Source organism: Patiria miniata, unplaced genomic scaffold, assembly GCF_015706575.1.
Source record: "Patiria miniata isolate m_02_andy unplaced genomic scaffold, ASM1570657v1 HiC_scaffold_29, whole genome shotgun sequence".
Taxonomy (NCBI): Eukaryota; Metazoa; Echinodermata; class Asteroidea; order Valvatida; family Asterinidae; genus Patiria; species Patiria miniata.
In genome coordinates, this window is record NW_024037068.1 from 9014849 (window position 1) to 9033201 (window position 18353).

The window sequence follows — 18353 nt, forward strand, 5'->3', positions numbered from 1 at the left end:
GGAATATTTATGTGCTTGGCCGGTTCGGCTCGAGCCATTATCAACGCGCATACGGTCTTAAATATAGTTGTATTCCCATTCACAAATACTTTTTGAGTCAAAAAGTCGACACAAGTAAAAAAAAAAAATATAAATTTCCAACGATTTTGTTGAACAGTTTTACTTCATTGCTTTTTTAAACACCCCTCTAGCTATGGTATCCAAATAATGAAAGTTTGTGAGTGCAATGGTAAGAATAATTTCATGAGGTGACAGATGAAATGTTCCATTCCACAAGGCGAAGCCGAGTGGAATGGAACATTTCATCTGTCACCGAATGAAATTATTCTTTCCATTGTTCAAACGGGAAACGTCCATTCATTATTTGTTTTATATAACACCTGAAAAAATCCTTGTCATCTGATTGGTTGACTTTTAATAGCAAATTTATTCAGCTTAAAAACTGATTGAAAGTTTGACAAGGAAGTTCATCATATTTAATTTATGCAAACTGTTCAACAGGTTGAGAACCATCATAGTCAAGTAATCTCGATTTAAAACAGCGCCACCGCCAGCAGCGATAATACCGTGCAATGGAAGTTCTATTCACCGTGCAATGGAACTTCCATTATACTGTGCGCTGCGCGCCGCCGCGCGCGCCGTGCGTTGGGACGAATAATTCAATAACATGTGATCAGTGATCCACCAATCAGATGACAGGGATTTATTCAGGTGTTGTATAATGTGGATTATAACACCTCATCCACAGATTCTGTGTCTTGATTGGCCGTTATCCTAGTCATTTGATTGGTGGAACTCACATCACGTGGCATTCGTTATTGCTCCCATTCATGCCACGGCTCAAAAAGTACCACCCGCCCATGGGGAATGGGAAATACTATTCAACAGTTAGGATCATGACGCGGTATTTGTGTGCAAATGCATGCTGGTGTGCGCGTCCAGCGTTGCGCGTAGCGCGTATTGTTCCAAAGAGCCAGCGCTAAAGCGTTGGGTTAAAACATTTTCGTGAAGGGGTGCTTTGGAAGAGACAAATACATTTTCCTCCAGGTTTATATTGAAATAAAAGTTCAAATATATCAAATGACAAGGATCTACATGTCAGTTATATAAAACAAATATTGAGTGGCTTTAAATTGTAAAATGGGAGGAATATTATCGCTCGGTAAAATCTGGACTTTTCCATTTCACTCGGCTTCGCCTCGTGAAATGGAAAAGTCCAGATTTTACCTTGCGATAATATTCCTCCCATTCCACGCTAAGCCACTCAATATTTGTATAATATCCTCTTGCGAGTAGTAGTAAACAATCTCCTTATATGGTGATCGACGCGCGCGTGATGTTACGCGGAACGCTGAGCGCCGGTGTGTAGTGTGCTGATTGGCTTCACAATTGAAAAAGAATGACTTGATGCGCGCAAGATCTCGACGTCGTCGTAGAAGTTGAAATTTTTCTACTCTTACGACTGTTGGTTTTTTTTTGAGCGCCGACTAATTCCGATGGTATTAATACCGTCGTAGTTACACTCAGGTCGCACAAAATCGGCGACTGAAATGTTCCCGACGGTCGTAGCTCAGACACAGCTTGATCCTGAAAAGTCAGTCGCCGACTGATCTGTGTTGTCGCAAGGTTGACCTGAGGCCGGCTTAAGGCAACGTTTGACGACGCCTTGCGCCCTAGGCACTTATAAAAAAAAAAAGCCCGAGCCGACGGCGAGGGACATCATCAGCTACCAGAGCATTTTATTCATATTTACAAAAACCTTTTCATCAAGATATTAAACAAGTCAAACATCATACATTTCCAGCGACAACAATTTTACTTCATATTTACATGTATTTGAAACACCCTTCTAGCTATGTTTATGATATGGGCCTTTCGTGAGTATAGTCCTAATAACGTCCTTGTATGGAGAACGCGGCGATAACGATTGCCGATGTTGTGTGAATCTATATGACTCTGTGAAATACGGACTCATTGGTACTATTGAGTACACTAATTGAAGACCTAGAACGTCTAACCAACAGAAGGATAAAGAGGACCAGATTTCATCAGAGTCCAAATTTCATGTGTGACGCCTGAGAGGTGTTCAAAACTCTCGTGGACCACCAGCCGTGTAGTGTGCGTAATCGTACACGTACAGTACATTGGGTTCTTTTTTGTAAAAAGAAAGGTAACTGCCGAAAATTTGCATGAATCATGGATGCCGCACATGGCTTTGAATGTATATTAGTGAATCACATTTAAGTATTCAAGATTTGTTTTTTAAATTGGTACATTTATGAAGTTAAAGATCTCAGCTCACTACTACAATGTCAAAACCCCAGCGTTATGCTTATTTAGAACCATCAATGGCTTACTGTTAAAATGGCTGTTTTGCAGACAGAATCTTGTCTCTATAGTTCAAATATTGATTTACAAATTGTGGAATACAGAATTCAGTATTTTTATTAACTTGCACGTAACCTTTGGGTGTATTATATTAGTTGAATAGGCATTTCTCTGCATGGTAACAATAGCTTGAAGGTTAAAGTTCACATTGATGAGTATTCAAAAGATCAGTCTGGGCGCATGCGCAATGAAGTGTGATCGCAGGCAACTGAGCTAAACTGCAGGGATTTTCCCAGTAAATATACATGTACATATATTTTAACCCTTAAACATGACGTGGGTAATTCTGATGTTAAAAAAGGCCCTCGAAATTCAGCGTCAAACGTGGAAATTGTCTCCAAAAATGTGATCATTTGGACACTGTAAAGACAACCCGCAACAAAGATGTAAATAGAGCACTTTTAGTTTTTCTGTACGTAGGCAACACCGGATAAAAAGAACTCCAAACTATTATGTTAAATAAAACGGGCTCTACTTTAATTGAATGATATGTCTGTTTGGATGAATTTTTTGTGTGTCAGAATGTCATCAGCAGGTCTCGCACACAAAGCGAACACGGTGTTATGAACTAGAAATGTCAAAATAACGCCTGAAAAAAAATTACTGACCCTAAACTCTACATATTTCCATCGCATGTACCTATCTCTAGCGTGTACAAAGTGGTACGGTCGTAAATGTTTTCAGAGATGAGAATTTTGAAAATTAAACAAAAACAACTTTCTGACTGAGCCACGAGTTGTATTCCTGGTTAATGGTCCTCAGTACAAACCAGCCCATTCTCATACAAGTATGTTAAATAGTATGAAGGTCAACTCATTATTAATTACTTGATTTTATGTCTACATGTACTGCTTATGTACAAAGGTGCCGGGCCTAAACACTCGTCAAGAATCAACTGTTCTTTATTTACACAAACTTGTTTGTAATTTTCCGAGACTGACATCGGGTAACACAATCTTTTTAATGACCAGCACATTATGCCTGTAATATGCCAGAAAAATTGCATGAACTAGGTTGCCGATAAATGAGCAAAACTAGCTACGCCCAACTGACAATGATACAATTTGCCTTATTTAATATTTCTTATATTATTTAATATATCTTCTATTATTCGTGTGTGGTTCTATGTCCACCTAATTGATTCATTGCATGACACAGAGATACATTGCTGTACAGTGAAAACATCAATCCTTTTAAAATAATTCTTCAGTTGCACTCAATATTTACAGCATATACATGATTAGAAGATTTATTTGCCCTGTGACGTCATGCCGACAAGAAACCACAGGGCAAGCCAAACAGTTAAGCATATTTTTGCATGCTATTTGGCCTATATTGAACAGTATGTTAACAATTATATACATACAGTGCAGAAAAGAACTGTTCGCTGAAAGTTTGCATCACCTGACAGCAGCATGAAATTTTGTAAACAAATTTCACTTGTTCCATAATATTCATTTGCATTAATGCTAAAACCCGTTGATGCACAGGTTTAGATTTACAAACTCAATTATTGAGTCGAAATTGTTCCGTCAATATTTACACGAGAATACCTTCGTGGACGACTTAATAACGCACTATTCGTGCGAATTTGGCTACTAAATGCGTGCAGAAACACAGAATCAAAAACGAGAACTCTCTCAGTATATCCAAAATTGATGGAATCGAATGATGAATTCTTCTGAGTCTCTTTTGCCTCTGCATTCTCAGTTCTTTTTTTTTCTTTTTTGTGGTAGCAAAATAAGATTTATGGGCGAATGTTCAACTACACGATATGCTAAAACAAAAGCCGGTTGCAGAGGCAACGCCTAATACAAACGTTTCGGTCATGATGAGAAATCTACAGAAATGTGTTTATGTATGCAAATATTAAAATCTAAATATGCAACGAGGAAAACACATTGTTATTTGAACAGGATCAAGAAAAATTTATATTGAAATGTCCAAAAGATTAAATAGAAGGACTTGGCTTTAATAGATGAAAATAGTTCAAAACCGTGTGTACTGGTGTAACATTTTTCCCATCGCTGTGTACTCAGTTTATATGCCAGGAGTTGATGGTGCCATTGTCCGTTGTGTACTCTGAGAGCTCCCATTTGACATATCAGCGTTTTGAGGGGATTATTGTCCATTTGTGATAGTTGTATTGTGAGTTCGTTAATTGGTCAGCTGTCACCACTGGTTTACCAGTAATGATGGATACGAATTCTGTGTTCTTTATCGTCGCAGAGGATCATTCTGATTTCGTCAATCCAGATGATTTTGGTAGGACAGGCATCAAAGAGTGGTACCAAGCCATTTGGTGTGGTGTTGAAGATGACCCTTTTCCGTGATTCATACTCCCTTCTTCTGCCTTCTCGCGTTAATTCCATTCCACACCTCACAGATAGCTCATCATCTCCGCTACCCTTCCCTTCCACCGACTCGTTTAGTAGTAGATACAGGAGGCGCTTGCTGCCTTGTCCTTTCACGTCAGAGAAATTACGCTTCACTTTCGTTACCAATTCTCCACGCAGATTGTAAGCGTACACAGAAAAAATCGAAGTGCAACATCTAGTCGAAAACTCTATTAGTATCAAATTATTCATAATCCCTGCAGTATATAGCCCCGCAAAACGGTTGGGTAAGCCTACATGTATCACCTTTTGGCACTCTCCCGTGTCTTGGCTCCAGATACTAGTAACGCAGGCGTCGCCTTTCGTGCTGAAACCAACGATAACATTATCGCCGAGATGAACCTTTGACTGTTCCCCAGGGCATTTGAGTTTATGCAAACACTCTCCGCTCCTCACATCCCATACATGAATGTAGTCATCATCGAGGGAAGCTGCTGCCATCTTGTCCCGATAGTCCACGTTATAACAAACGTCGGCCCCGTCTGCAGGATCCACTTTTATGATTCGTTGAAGTTTGCCGTCTTTCACATTCCACACGTAAAAGTTACGGAACTTTGGCCTACTACTGTCTACCCCTCTGAAAGTACGCACGTACGTAATGACCAGTTCACCATCAAAGAACAATAACACATTTTCAAAGCGCCATTTTCCGTCTATCGTTTGCAGCAGCTTCCCTGTCCTTGCATCAAACGCACAGGCCACCCCACTTTTGAAAGGCACCACGATTACGCCATTTCTGAACTTGCCTAAGCCCGCTGGTTTGATAGTAAGAATAACACACTGAAGGGTATTTTTACGAATGTCAAAGACCTGGATCGCTTCATCATAGTTGTGAATGGCCAGGAGATCGCCATCGACAAGAACAATGCGGTGATCGGGATGGGGGTTTGCTTCCTCAGCAAGGTAGCACGCTTTGCAATAAGAGCAATTTGTAGACCAGTTTCTGTTCAGATGGTAAGCTCTCATGTAGACGCCCTTCCACCTACAAGTGTTGGTTAAACCCACTGTGTTGTCATCAGTCACGATCCTATCATTCTGGAAGGTGACGCTGGAGTGACCTGCTTCAGTAGCACCAGTTGCTTGCTGCTCGGAAGGTCCGTAGGAGGCTATCTTGGCCAGGTCTGTGGTGGTGCCGTAGTGCTCCCATCCTCTGCTTTGACAAAGAGGGAGCCAGAATGAATCCTGATTGGTTGCATCGCGTAGCCAACGGCAGCATAATGCCACGTGGCACAGGTCAGTTGCACTCCTACTCAGATGTTGCAAAATCGTCTGTATTAAATCATCAGGGACAGCACAGATATCAGATCCAGTCGACACTGTGGTGGTTGATTCAAACATATCATCACTCCCAGAAATTTTGCTGTCTGCCATGACCGCAGATCTGATAAAAAAAGGGGGGGGGAGAGTTTCGTCTTAGTGCGATGACAGGAGCTTGTATACGTTGAATTTAAGAATCCATTTCCAACATCTGTCGGGTATAAAGAGTAGTTCAGAACTTCAGAAAATATAATACATTTTGTATTTTTACCTTCGCCAAGGACGTTATATTTTCACTGGCGTTGGTTTGTTTGTTGGTTGGTTAGTGTGTTTTCTATGAACAGGATAAGTCAACAGTTCTGGGCGGATTTTCATATTTTTTTTACAGGGGTGGTTCTTGTACTAATACAAAGCGATTACACATTTCTCGAAAAGCCAATGGTCCACCCACCAACAAATGAAAAGAACATGAAAGATGACATGTTGATCATCATTTGTATTTTGTGCTGCAAAAACACTTGTGAGAATTCTGATTATTTTGAAAGCATTTTGTATTGGCATTTAGCAAAGATGTACATGTATATGGGAATTGTTATACTGGGGTGAACCCTTGGAACATTTGCACACAAACAAAATTATCTTAAAATCACGAGTACAGAGTATGTGATTTCATTGGCTCTTTGATCTTTTTAGTTCAGCACGTATCTCAGGTTGACTGCACACGTTGAGTTTTTTTCCTCGCGAGGCGAAGGAAATCAAACAGGATAGATATTTGCCTCACGGCCTCGCGAGGTTTGTGAGCTACGTGCTGAGCAAACGGCCTCGAATGACGTTTGTTGCTCAGCACGTAGCTCTCGTGTGCGGTGGGCTTTAAAGGGAAGATACATTTGCAAACATCAAAAAACAAAATCATCAAATGATGAAGGAATATCTTACTGAATTGTTAGGGAATGACAGTCTAAAGCATCCTGTAAAATCGTGGCTCCTGGTGTGCTGTCATTTTTAAGAAAAATTGTATTTTCTCCAACGCTGGTTGGCCGACCAGCGTTGGGAAAAAAATGTTTGTTTTTTTCTTCAAAAACTGCTCCCAATTTGTTATATTTAGTTATTCCGCATTGTGTTTGCAATTGATTACCCACCTAGTAAAGGGGTACAAGCCTGCTAGACTGATTCTCTATACCTTACAATTTCCCAAAGTCTATAAATTGCTCCGCTTCATCTTAAGGTATCAGGAAACACGTCTTCATGAAAAGCGTCTTCATATAGCGCTTTCAAATCTAGGATACGAAAGCCCAATTAATAAGCTTACCTTTAGTGAAAGAATCATTTAAATCGCCCATGTTCTTTTCCAGTTATGGAATTTCAAATGCAAACACCTTTTTTGTTGCTTGTCCATAGATCACATTTAAGGTACATGATATTTCAGTAAAAATTAACACATGTCGTTTCCTGAAAATGATATCAGAATAATCCCATAAGTTTCCGGGAAGGCCTAGTATAAAAGGCAGGGCAAAACTATAAACTCTTGACATTATAAAGCTATTATTTTAACATTGGAAGCAGCTGGTTTTTAAATATATTTTATGATTAGTGTCAGTTCTCATGGTTATGAGAGTGTTCTGATATATTTTGGTATGCGTAGTTTTTATTTTACTGAAATATCTCTAACTTTTATTGTGGTCCGTGATCAAGCTTTAAAAAAGGGGGTGTTTGTGTTCAAAATTCCATAACTTGAAAACTACACGAGCAATTTGAATGATTTTTTTTCACTAAAAGAAAGCTAAGTAATTGGGCTTTCATATCCTAGATCTGGAAAGCGCTACATGCAGAATTTCTTGGGTAAAACACAGGGGCCACCATTTGGGTTTCCATTTTTTTTTACTGACCTTGTATAAGGCTGGAAATTCTCACATGTACACAAATCACATTGCCTTGCAGTTAAATTTCAGAAATAATTGCAGCTCACATATATCTTTGTTGAGATTTATGCCAAATTAAAACTACTTACGTGTCTTGTCCCAGTGTTTTCCTGATGACGGAGATGACTACGTGCACAGGCAAGTACTGTACGGGCGTGTCAACTACGTGGCTGCGTGCAGATGCAACTTAGGCTATGTGGTTGTTCAAAATGGCGCAGGCGGAAATGCAGTACTGTTTATTCACCTCTACACGAGCACTGCAAGTTCAGGTATAATAACACTGCCTGTAGCCTAATGGTACAATGGAATAATAATTTTCCTACCGTGTTAAAGTTCAAGGTGAAAGCAAGTTCTGAATGGAGCATCCTTAAAACGCATGCGCATTTAAACTTGACCGCAGTGCAGACGGAGCTTAATTCAGTGAACTCTTATAATATGTTGTCACTTCATAACTTACTATTGATTATCAGACTGCCCTTGTCGATGGCATATTACACGTGCTCTCGCAGGAAAAGTACATGTCCGCATCACTACATGTATTTTTAACAGTACACATTCTCGATATCGTTCTCATTGTTCTTGACATGTGCTCAAGCAGATCTAGAGTGATACATTTCATGACAAGGTCAAATAGACCAAGTAGTCCATTCATAAGATGGAATTTGCGTCGCGTCGGGGAGATGTAAATCAATATTAGGTTTTTGCCCTTCATCGACGAATAAACACTGTGTAGTGTTTCCCGAGTGAAAGTTTCACCGAATGATTTTTTCCAACATTTCAAATTTCACTCAGGAGGTAATATACAGAGTACTTTTGTAGTGTTTATACGTCGCGACGCGTCGACGAAGGGCAAAAACCTGATCATAAGACCAACGTGCAATTGTAGAATGCAGAATGTCACTTGGAGTATTAACATTACTCCATAATTATTCATTTAAAGGTCAAACCACATGTATGCAAGGGGTCCTCTCATGGCAGGGGCGTCGCCAGGATTTTTTTCTGGGAGGGGGGGGAGAGCACATCCCCCAATCCTCAATTTCTCCAGCATATTCTCAATCTATTTTGCCAACCTCACCCCACCCACTCCCTAATTGACACCCACGGCCATTTTTGTTACGTGTGTATTGAATTAATCGCAAATAAGACTTCGCGTCTGTTTTTTTTCCATTGTTTGTTCTTTTTCTTTTCGTTTTCCTCCCTTTACTAATGTTTTGTTGTTGTTTTTCGCCCCCCCCCCTGTGACGCCCATGGGCTCATGTTTACAATAATATGCTTTCTGATGAGTCCCTCCACAGTTTTCAATCAGCTGTGTGGCACGTACCGTATGCAATACTCTGATTAATTTGTGAACATTGTGGAAAACAAAACAACTGAAAATGAACCGTGATTTCACAACATCAGGGAAAACAGCGATATTAGCAGGCCCTTCGGTTATCCATTTGGAAATAGCCTGCCAATTGTATTAAACAGTGGCGTAGCCAGGAATTTTTCAGTGGGGGGGGGGGGGGGCCGCTGGGGGGGGGGGCTGGAACATTTCATTGGGGGGGGCGTCAGGTAGATCAATGATAATATTTTTAGAAACTCAAAATCTCAGTGGGGGGCGACTGGGGGCGAAAAGGTTTCATGGGGGGTCGCCCCCCCACGCCCCCCACGCCCCCCCCCCCCCCTATAGGGATGACATTTGTCATTGACAGTGCTCGGCCAATAACGATTATTTTAGTTTCGAAAAAACACATCCACGCTTTGTGCTCTTTGAGCACATCCACGAAGCATTAACTAGTTTTTTTGCACGCATGGGTGTTTTTACCATAGCGTCAAAACAAACAGTTCAACAACCTTGGGGTGAGGACATTCATTACGTTGATAAAATTCTCTAAACGTTGATGTAAGAAACATGCTAATTGGACAATAAATTTCGACGACCATTTTGGCTTGAAAAAATATAGCCCGTCAGTGTTTTGATTAGTAAGCACATGGTTAGCCACTCCACGCGAGCGCGCGTATTACGTACATTGTATATAAATGTGCACGCATGTTGTGTAACGTGTGTTCTGTAGAGTGTATGCAACGCTCTGCGTGCTTAATTTAGCTTATGTCCGTTTGCCTCTATCAAACTTTCATTATGTATTGTAGTGAGGAGTCTTTTGGGAGGCACCGTACAATTGGCACACAGCCCAGAAAAATGTATACAAACGACTGCACCAACACGGATCCCCCCCCCCCCCCCCTAAGATCTCGGCCATCGAGTGACGAAAAAATTTAAAATTTTGAAACACGGTACATGCATAGAACAACTCATCATTAACTTACCCAAGACATTTCATGACTATTGGTCAAAGAGTTTGGGAATTATGGCTAATTAATTGTTCACATGTACGAGTGGTAATTCTGCTCTGTGTGCACGACATAAATGTAGGGAAATCATGCCATATTTTAAATGGGGAGCGTCAATAAATCCTAAAATCATTCACACACTGTTAACTAATGCACACTAGTCACGACTACTTCTTTAGGGGGAGACCGTTCGCATGTACATCACAATCCTTCTTTTTGCTAATGCAATTTGTTTTTACGGAATTTATTTTGGGGGCTAGACAAAGTTTTTGGGGGGCTAAAGCCCCCCCAGCCACCCCCCCCCCCCCCCCCCCCCCCCCGTAGAACCGCGCCTGCATGCCGACTATGCTGATACAGATAGTGAGCTGAGATCTGTAACTTCATAAATGTACCAATTTAAAAAAAATCTTGTTAAATACTAAATGTGATTCACTGATATAAATTCAAAGCCATGTGCGGCACCCACGATTTTCATGCAAATTCAAGTTCGGCAATACAGTTTTTTTACAAAAACAAAACCCGAATGGATGTACTTGTACGATGACGCACACTACACGGCTGGTGGTCCATGAGAGTTTTGAACACCTCTCAGGTGTCACACATAAAATTTGGACTCTGATGAAATCTGGTCCTTTTTATTCTTCTGTTTTCGTATTGCTACAAACATAAGGTCTATAGCTGTCCCTAGGCGTACCTCACGATACGTCAGACGATCAGACGATCCTCGTGGAGAAAGGGGGTTTAAACCGTTCGGAAAGTGCCTTTAAATGAGCTTGATATTTTTTAAAAGAAAAATGGGGAAGACTAACCAGCATGGCTAGGAGGATATTTTTTAAAAAGAAAAATGGGAAGACTAACCAGCATGGCTAGGAGGATATTTTTTAGAAGGAAAATTGGGGAAGACTAACCAGCATGGTTAGGAGGATATTTTTAGAAGGAAAAATGGGGAAGACTAACCAGCATGGCTAGGAGGATATTTTTTCGAAGGAAACATGGGGAAGACTAACCAGCATGGCTAGGAGGATATATTTTTTATAAGGAAAATTGGGGAAGACTAACCAGCATGGCTAGGAGGATATTTTTTTAGAAGGAAAATTGGGGAAGACTAACCAGCATGGCTAGGAGGATATTTTTTAGAAGGAAAATGGGGAAGACTAGCCGGCATGGCTAGGAGGATATTTAAAAAAAAAAATAAAATAAATAAAGTTGGGAAGACTAACCAGCATGGCTCGGAGGGTACTTTTTAGAAGGAAAATTGGCGCAGCTAGTAGCCTAGCATGAATACTAAAGGAAGTTTACGTTAGGCCGTACAAACGCAGCGTGGAAAATTTCAAGGATTGTAAGGAACGGATCATTAAAACATACACCGGAAAGTGAAGTAGTTTATAGGTTAGTATAAGTAGTAAGGAATGCCGGCATGTAAAAGCTCTTACCAGTCTGTTTTGGTAAATTTGACAAGAAACCAGAAATTCGTCTAAAAAGCGAGACTCATCAGGTACAGTTCGCTAGACCTTGGGTAGGTTTCGTCTCGAGACTGTACGACCTACCCCGTAAGAACTCTTACGTGTTGATGTTATATCATAATTTATATTTCAAGGAAGGGGGTATTTAATTGGGTTGTAAGAGTATAATTTTCATTAGAGATCAACTCACCTAAAACGATAAGACGTCCGCGCATTAAAGCCGAGGATATGGTGTTAAGAGGTCACGTTCAAAGGTACAAGTACATGTAGTAAAGGAATTGCGTTTCAACGTCAGAAAATACGTGTTGTTCTTATGGTAGCTGGGAGCAAAGTGTGACGTGACGCCGGCGCGACGCACGGTTTTTTGAAAACGTCTAAGATACACGCGTATCATACGCGCGCGTAATAATGAATCGTTGTGCGTATCAATGAAAGGAGTGGCACAATATCAGTGCGGGGTCGACGTAAGTAAAAAACGCAGCTCAGAGATTGTTATAGGTTAAATACAAATTTTTTAGTTAAGCATCTCGTTCATAAAATTTATTTGATAATTTAATAATTTTTAAAATCTTATTAACGTGTAAGAAATAAGATGTTCCCAAAATAAGATAACGTTCGTGAAAAGAAAGAAGAAAGAGTTAAATAAGAATGGAAAATGTAGGGAGAAGAGGAAAAGGATTACAGGGAACGGCCCCGCAGACTCTCGAGAATTACGTAAGAACGCCAGTGCAAATCTGTCGACTTGTCTTCCAATTGTTTTCGTATTGCTACAAACATAAGGTCTATAGCTGTCCCTAGGCGTACCTCACGATACGTCAGACGATCAGACGATCCTCGTGGAGAAAGGGGGTTTAAACCGTTCGGAAAGTGCCTTTAAATGAGCTTGACGACCAGTTATAAAGATCCAATCATTGCCAAGCTCGGCACGAGGGGATACAAATGTTTACAGACACAAAGATGGCAACAAGTAAAACGACAGAACGAACGAAAATCTTTTTTGCCTGGAATTGAATTATTTATTTTAGTTGAAGGTATTATATGATTATTTATTTAAAGGCACTTTCCGAACGGTTTAAACCCCCTTTCTCCACGAGGATCGTCTGATCGTCTGACGTATCGTGAGGTACGCCTAGGGACAGCTATAGACCTTATGTTTGTAGCAATACGAAAAAAATTTGGACTCTGATGAAATCTGGTCCTCTTTATCCTTCTGTTGGTTGGACGTTCACAGTCTTCAATTAGGGTACGCAATAGTACCAATGAGTCCGTATTTCATAGAGTCATATAGATTCACACAACATCGGCAATCGGCATCGCCTCGTTCTCGATATGAGGACATTATTAGTACTATACTTGCGAAAGGCCCATTCCATAAACATAGCTAGAAGGGTGTTTCAGATACATGTAAATATGAAGTAAAATTGTTGTCGCTGGAAATGTATGATGTTTGACTTGTTTAATATTTTGATGGAAAGGTTGTTTTGTAAATAGGAATAAAATGTTCTGGTAGCTGATGATGTCCCTCGCCGTTGGCTCGGGCTTTTATATGTGTCCAGGGCGCAAGGCGTCGTTAAACGTTGCCTAAAACCTGCCCAGCGCATATTTATTTTCTTAGTAATACTGCATTTTACGAAACAGTGCCCACTGGATAAAGAAAAAGTGGTGAGAATGAGAAATGTTTACAAAGAGGTAAGAGGGATGTAAGAACAGGGAGGTAAGATTTATTTTTTTAATTGGCCTCCATTTCAAGATCCATTTTTATTTGAGTTAATTGGTAGCCACATTCTCTGGTGGTAGATTCGTCCAGAGGGTAAAATAGGGGACGAGACTTTTACGATCGTCTTTCTCGAAATCTCAGCAAGTTCCGTAGGAAGGACGATTTCCTGGGTATCTCTGAGAGTCTACACAGCATGATGCAGCGGCACACTTCTTTGAAGTCTGGGTGCCGGGCCGTGTAAATCACAGGGTTGATGCAGCTGTTGGTGATAAGCAGTGCGGCCAAGAAGGGAAGATGTTTCTGGGCATTTCCCTTCAGGGCAACCGCAGCAACTAAGTAGGGTGTGCAACAAACCATGAAGCAGAAGACGACTAGAAATAAAGTGAAGGTAACGTCAAGACTTCGGCGGAACGTGCGTCTGTGTCGATTGCGAGGATGCTGATGAGCGGATGGGTGACCCTCGCCATGCGTGCCTGGCTGCCGGCCAGGTAGCCTCATGACTGCACCAGCAAAGGCTATTGGCTGCTGTGGAATGACGTTGACTCTTTCGATGTGTTTTCTCACCGAAAACACGATGAAGGCACTGCTGGCGAAAACGACAACCAACTGCAAAGCGAAGAGGGTGACCGTGATCTTGGAGAAAGTACCGGAGCCTTGGGCGGTTGGGTTAAAGGAACAGGTGTTCAGATTGGTGTTATACTCGTACGAACCGGCCAGAGATGAAATGGGCAGAATACTGAAGGCAACTGGAACCAGCCAGTTCATAGCGACCGTGGCAGCCAGGCCGCGACGGTTGAACAGCCAGATCCGACGGCTTTGGTTCGTCCTGCGAGTGATCAGGGCGCGGTAGATGGCAATTGACGCGATGCTGTTCACACTGCACCCGATGCAAACGACGAATAGAAAGCCCTGGACTGCGCAAAGAGGCGGTGGAATAAGTAGCTTTTCTTTGCTTTCTCCCAGCACCGCCAGGATCATGATGGGCAGACTCAGACACGTGAGAAGGTCCGCCACGGCCAAGTTGATCACAAACACGTTGGTTGTGGTGCGTGGTTTGCGGGAGAGGATCGGGGCTAGCACGACGGCGCTGTTGCCGATCACACCGGCGAATGAGATGAGACCGTACAAGGCAGCTAACAACTGCTTCTCGCCATAACTGTCATAGACAGATGCCACCGAACCTTCATCGTCTGCTGGAGTAACGTTTGGCATACTGAAATTTAACTGTGGTTACAGATATTCTCAATGTCGTGATCGATGTACTGTACAACGCGCTATAAGCCCGTCTGATCTCGGTACTGTTATCAGTTACTTAAAAAACGCAATGACTCGGCTGTAGCACTGACATTAACTATGTGGAGGAGATTCAAGAGACCATGCAAATGACAATCAGTGAGGCTGGCCATACAATAACAAATGACTGCCTAATTGTTACCCTGGAGAGAACCTATATATGCGTTGTAGTCAGGAAACCAAAATCACCTTGTTGATGAGCTGGCCTAAGACTAATGACTGTTTGTCATTTGTCATCTTGGCTGTTTTCGTTCCCAGTTCCTAATCATACCCGTACAATGTGTAGGATCTCCTCAGGTGGACGGAATTTGCAAGCTTTTATCATTTCGATTTCAAAGGTTGCAGATTGAGTTACATAAGCCTGCTCTCGATGACCGTATAATCATAGAGCGTATAATGCAGACAAGTAAAGCTTCGACGGATAGACGTTTTGATAACTAAATGTACTTACTTGTCTGATGCTTATCTTACAATGTCGCCATCGGATGCAATCCGGAAACAAGTGTAAGACAAAAATGGATGATTATCATACAGTTTGATAGATTTATATTGACTCGAGGCGATGAATCGACTAGAATCCGACGCGAGTCAATTTTTTGTGTGTGACTCGACTCGACTCGAGTCACTGCGAGCAAATGACTCGACTCGACTCGAGTCCCGCACCAGTAGACTCGATTCTAAGGCTTATGAGACTCGAGTCCCAAAAATAAAAGCAAAACTCGAATTAGGCCTACGGTGCAAAATATGTTCACGTCTATTCGCGAATACAATACGCCCGCCGTGAAAAGACATTCGACGTGTCACAGACTCCTACCTTTTGGTTCTGGAACGCAAAAAAATACTAGCCCGGAACCGGACTAAAACCCTGTCACCGTCGATCGTACAATTCGTACTACATTTGTATATGAATATACATTGCGAAACTCGCCTTATGAATTAACTCCCTCTCAAAAATACGTCAATGGAGGGGGCACCGATCCTTTGTAAGATTTCTCCAATGTAAACAAAATGATGCGTCCGTTATGTTCTTTGATTTTTTTTGCTCAAATTTGAGGATTTTCCCACTTCTGGTTTTCAGTAGCAGGTACTTATTTCAAAGGTAACCTTTATGTAGCTGGTGTGTTTGGGTGAATAATAAATGATTCGGATAATCAGTGGGATTTATTGGACGAAAACGATGAAGAAAATACCTGTCTGGAGATGATTCTGTCAAGTCGCCCCCTGACCGAGTTGCCCCAGATTGTCATTATGTATTCACCGTTTTAAGTAGTTTATTTCTAGAGTGGCTATACTAGGGGCCTAGGTCCAACTGGTATACAATTTTACACACAATTTTGACAAATCCAGGAGATTGACCGTACTCTTTAATCAATTGATTTCGTGTGCGACAGGAGCGACCCGATCGATGGGATGGTGTGTACATGTATATAACGGGGCGAGTGTTTTGGAATTGCTGCGACCTTGCGTTGTACGGGGTGAAAAATGGTACCCTGAATAAGTGGTTAGTATTGTGTTAGCATACTTTAAAAAAAAACGACTTGGGAGCAAGTGATACACACATGTAAACATGCAAAACCCTCCGACTATAGTACGATTTGTTTTTCAAGATTGTTATTCCAACACATCGAAACAGGTTTGTTTATGGTTGTAAATCGAAGATTGATCGAGTGGATTGTTCTTCATCATCAATCTTTTGTTTTTACTCAATTTTTTTTTGGGCAACAGCTCTTATTGGTGTTGCACCCGTTTACTAATCGAGGTCGTTCTCGATTGGACTCCTCTCTCCAATTACCTCAATTACATGTTTCACATGTGTGTCCTCGATTTACAGCATAAACATGCACACCCACACACGCGTTTGTTCATGGTGAAAATCGAGGATTCCTCTTCCCTTTTCCTTTGTTTGTACCTTTTCGTACATCTTGAAGTTAAGAATCCAGTACTTAATTTATTGCAGTTGCCAGTTTCATCTTCCAGTTGCTACCACACATTGGACTCCAAGGACCTGATTGTGTTAGCCTGAGAAACTAGACAATGTGAAAACGGTAGTATTAATATCAAAAAAAACAATGTCCTCAAACTCACAAAAGAGTTTACTGGGACTCGGAGACTTCTGAAAGAAGTTCCATTACGGGAGTGAATTGCGCCCTCTTGGTATAGGGTGCTCTAATGCGGTTTCAGGACTATGCCCGCTGGATTGTCAACATTGTATTTAAATGAGAGTGACATAATGTCCCTGTGTTGAAATGCAGACGTGTCAGGGGCGTAAATCCGGAGGGGGGTATAATCCCCCCACACTTTTTGACCGGGGATGGGCTATTGAATCCCCCTCCCCCACTTGTTTTTGGTGAGAAACCAAAAAACTGGATCCCGAGGTATTTTTCGAACTTCCCAACAACCAAAATGTATTCAATAGTACAAACAAATGGAGAACAAAGTACAAAAGCTAAAAATGCGCCGTTTTTATTTAAGCGCGAGTAAACATACATTTGTATCATGAACAGCGCCCCCTAGCTTAATGTGGTATGCAGTCCCCCCCCCCCCCTCCCCTGCTTTTCGAATTTCCACGGCCGGGCAAGATTTGGATTGTGGTCATCCCCCATCCCCCATCCCCTCCCTCCGTCCACCCCCCTTCACCCTCGCCTCACAGATTTAGAAGTGCCAAAATTCAGAAATGCCAAATTGCACATCTATTTCTTTTCCCACCAACTTCAACTGTTTAAATGACACTTTTGATTCCTGTTTTCATATAAACAACCTATGAGTTCTGATTTGAAGAGCTTCTCTACTTTAATCACCTGCCCACAGTCCTGTTTTCTCGTAACATCAACCTGTTTAATATAATGGAGATACCATACTCACAGCAAATGACACACGAGGAAAATGGGAAGCTGTATAAAAGAACATCATGTATGTTCTCATCCAACTTTGCTGTCTCCAATAGCGCCCTCGGCTAAAAGATGAGTGATTTACGAATTTTAAGAGTCAAAACCGAGGCTGGCAGTGTTAAACGACACATTTGAAGATCTTGTTTGTAACTCTTCCCAAGGCAAAAGAGAGTGCGTGAGTCGCGCAGTCAATGTGAAGAGCGCCCCCACTCTATAAATTCCGAAATGTGAAACTACGGACTACGATTTAGACTGAAGATCGCTTCCGTTTGACATTGAAATACTCTGAAAATAAAATTTAGAGTATCGTCTGGTTTCTAGTTTCAGTCGGTGGACGTGACTTTCGGGCCTACGAAAAATTTAGGGCCTACGAAAAAATTGGGGGCCTACGAACAATTTAGGGGAGGGCCTACGAAAATTCCGCATTGTACCATAAAACACATAGGCATACCCACACACACCCACACGCGAAGAGAAAAGTTTTTTAAAAGTTTTAGGGTCTCTCTCAGAATTTTCGATTTCACCAACCAACGTTGTACAGCATGTATGCATACGCCCTAAGTAGAAAATGTACGTGTAAAGTTTGTCGTTCTGAAGCACGGTGCCAACCATGGGCGTCGATCGTTTGGGAACGGGGGACGATTTTCGTCCCTGAAAAATGATGATCTTGTGCTAAAACTTTGGCAGTCGTCAGAAAT

The 18353-nt window shown here is 41.5% G+C and overlaps 1 protein-coding gene across 1 annotated transcript; it reads right to left on the reverse strand.

Moving 5' to 3' along the window:
• Positions 1-13588: 13588 nt before the first annotated feature.
• Positions 13589-14686, reverse strand: LOC119735153 (beta-3 adrenergic receptor-like). The gene has a single exon (XM_038208856.1). The coding sequence runs from the start codon at positions 14684-14686 to the stop codon at positions 13589-13591; it is 1098 nt and encodes a 365-aa protein (XP_038064784.1).
• Between the last annotated feature and the right edge of the window lie 3667 nt (positions 14687-18353).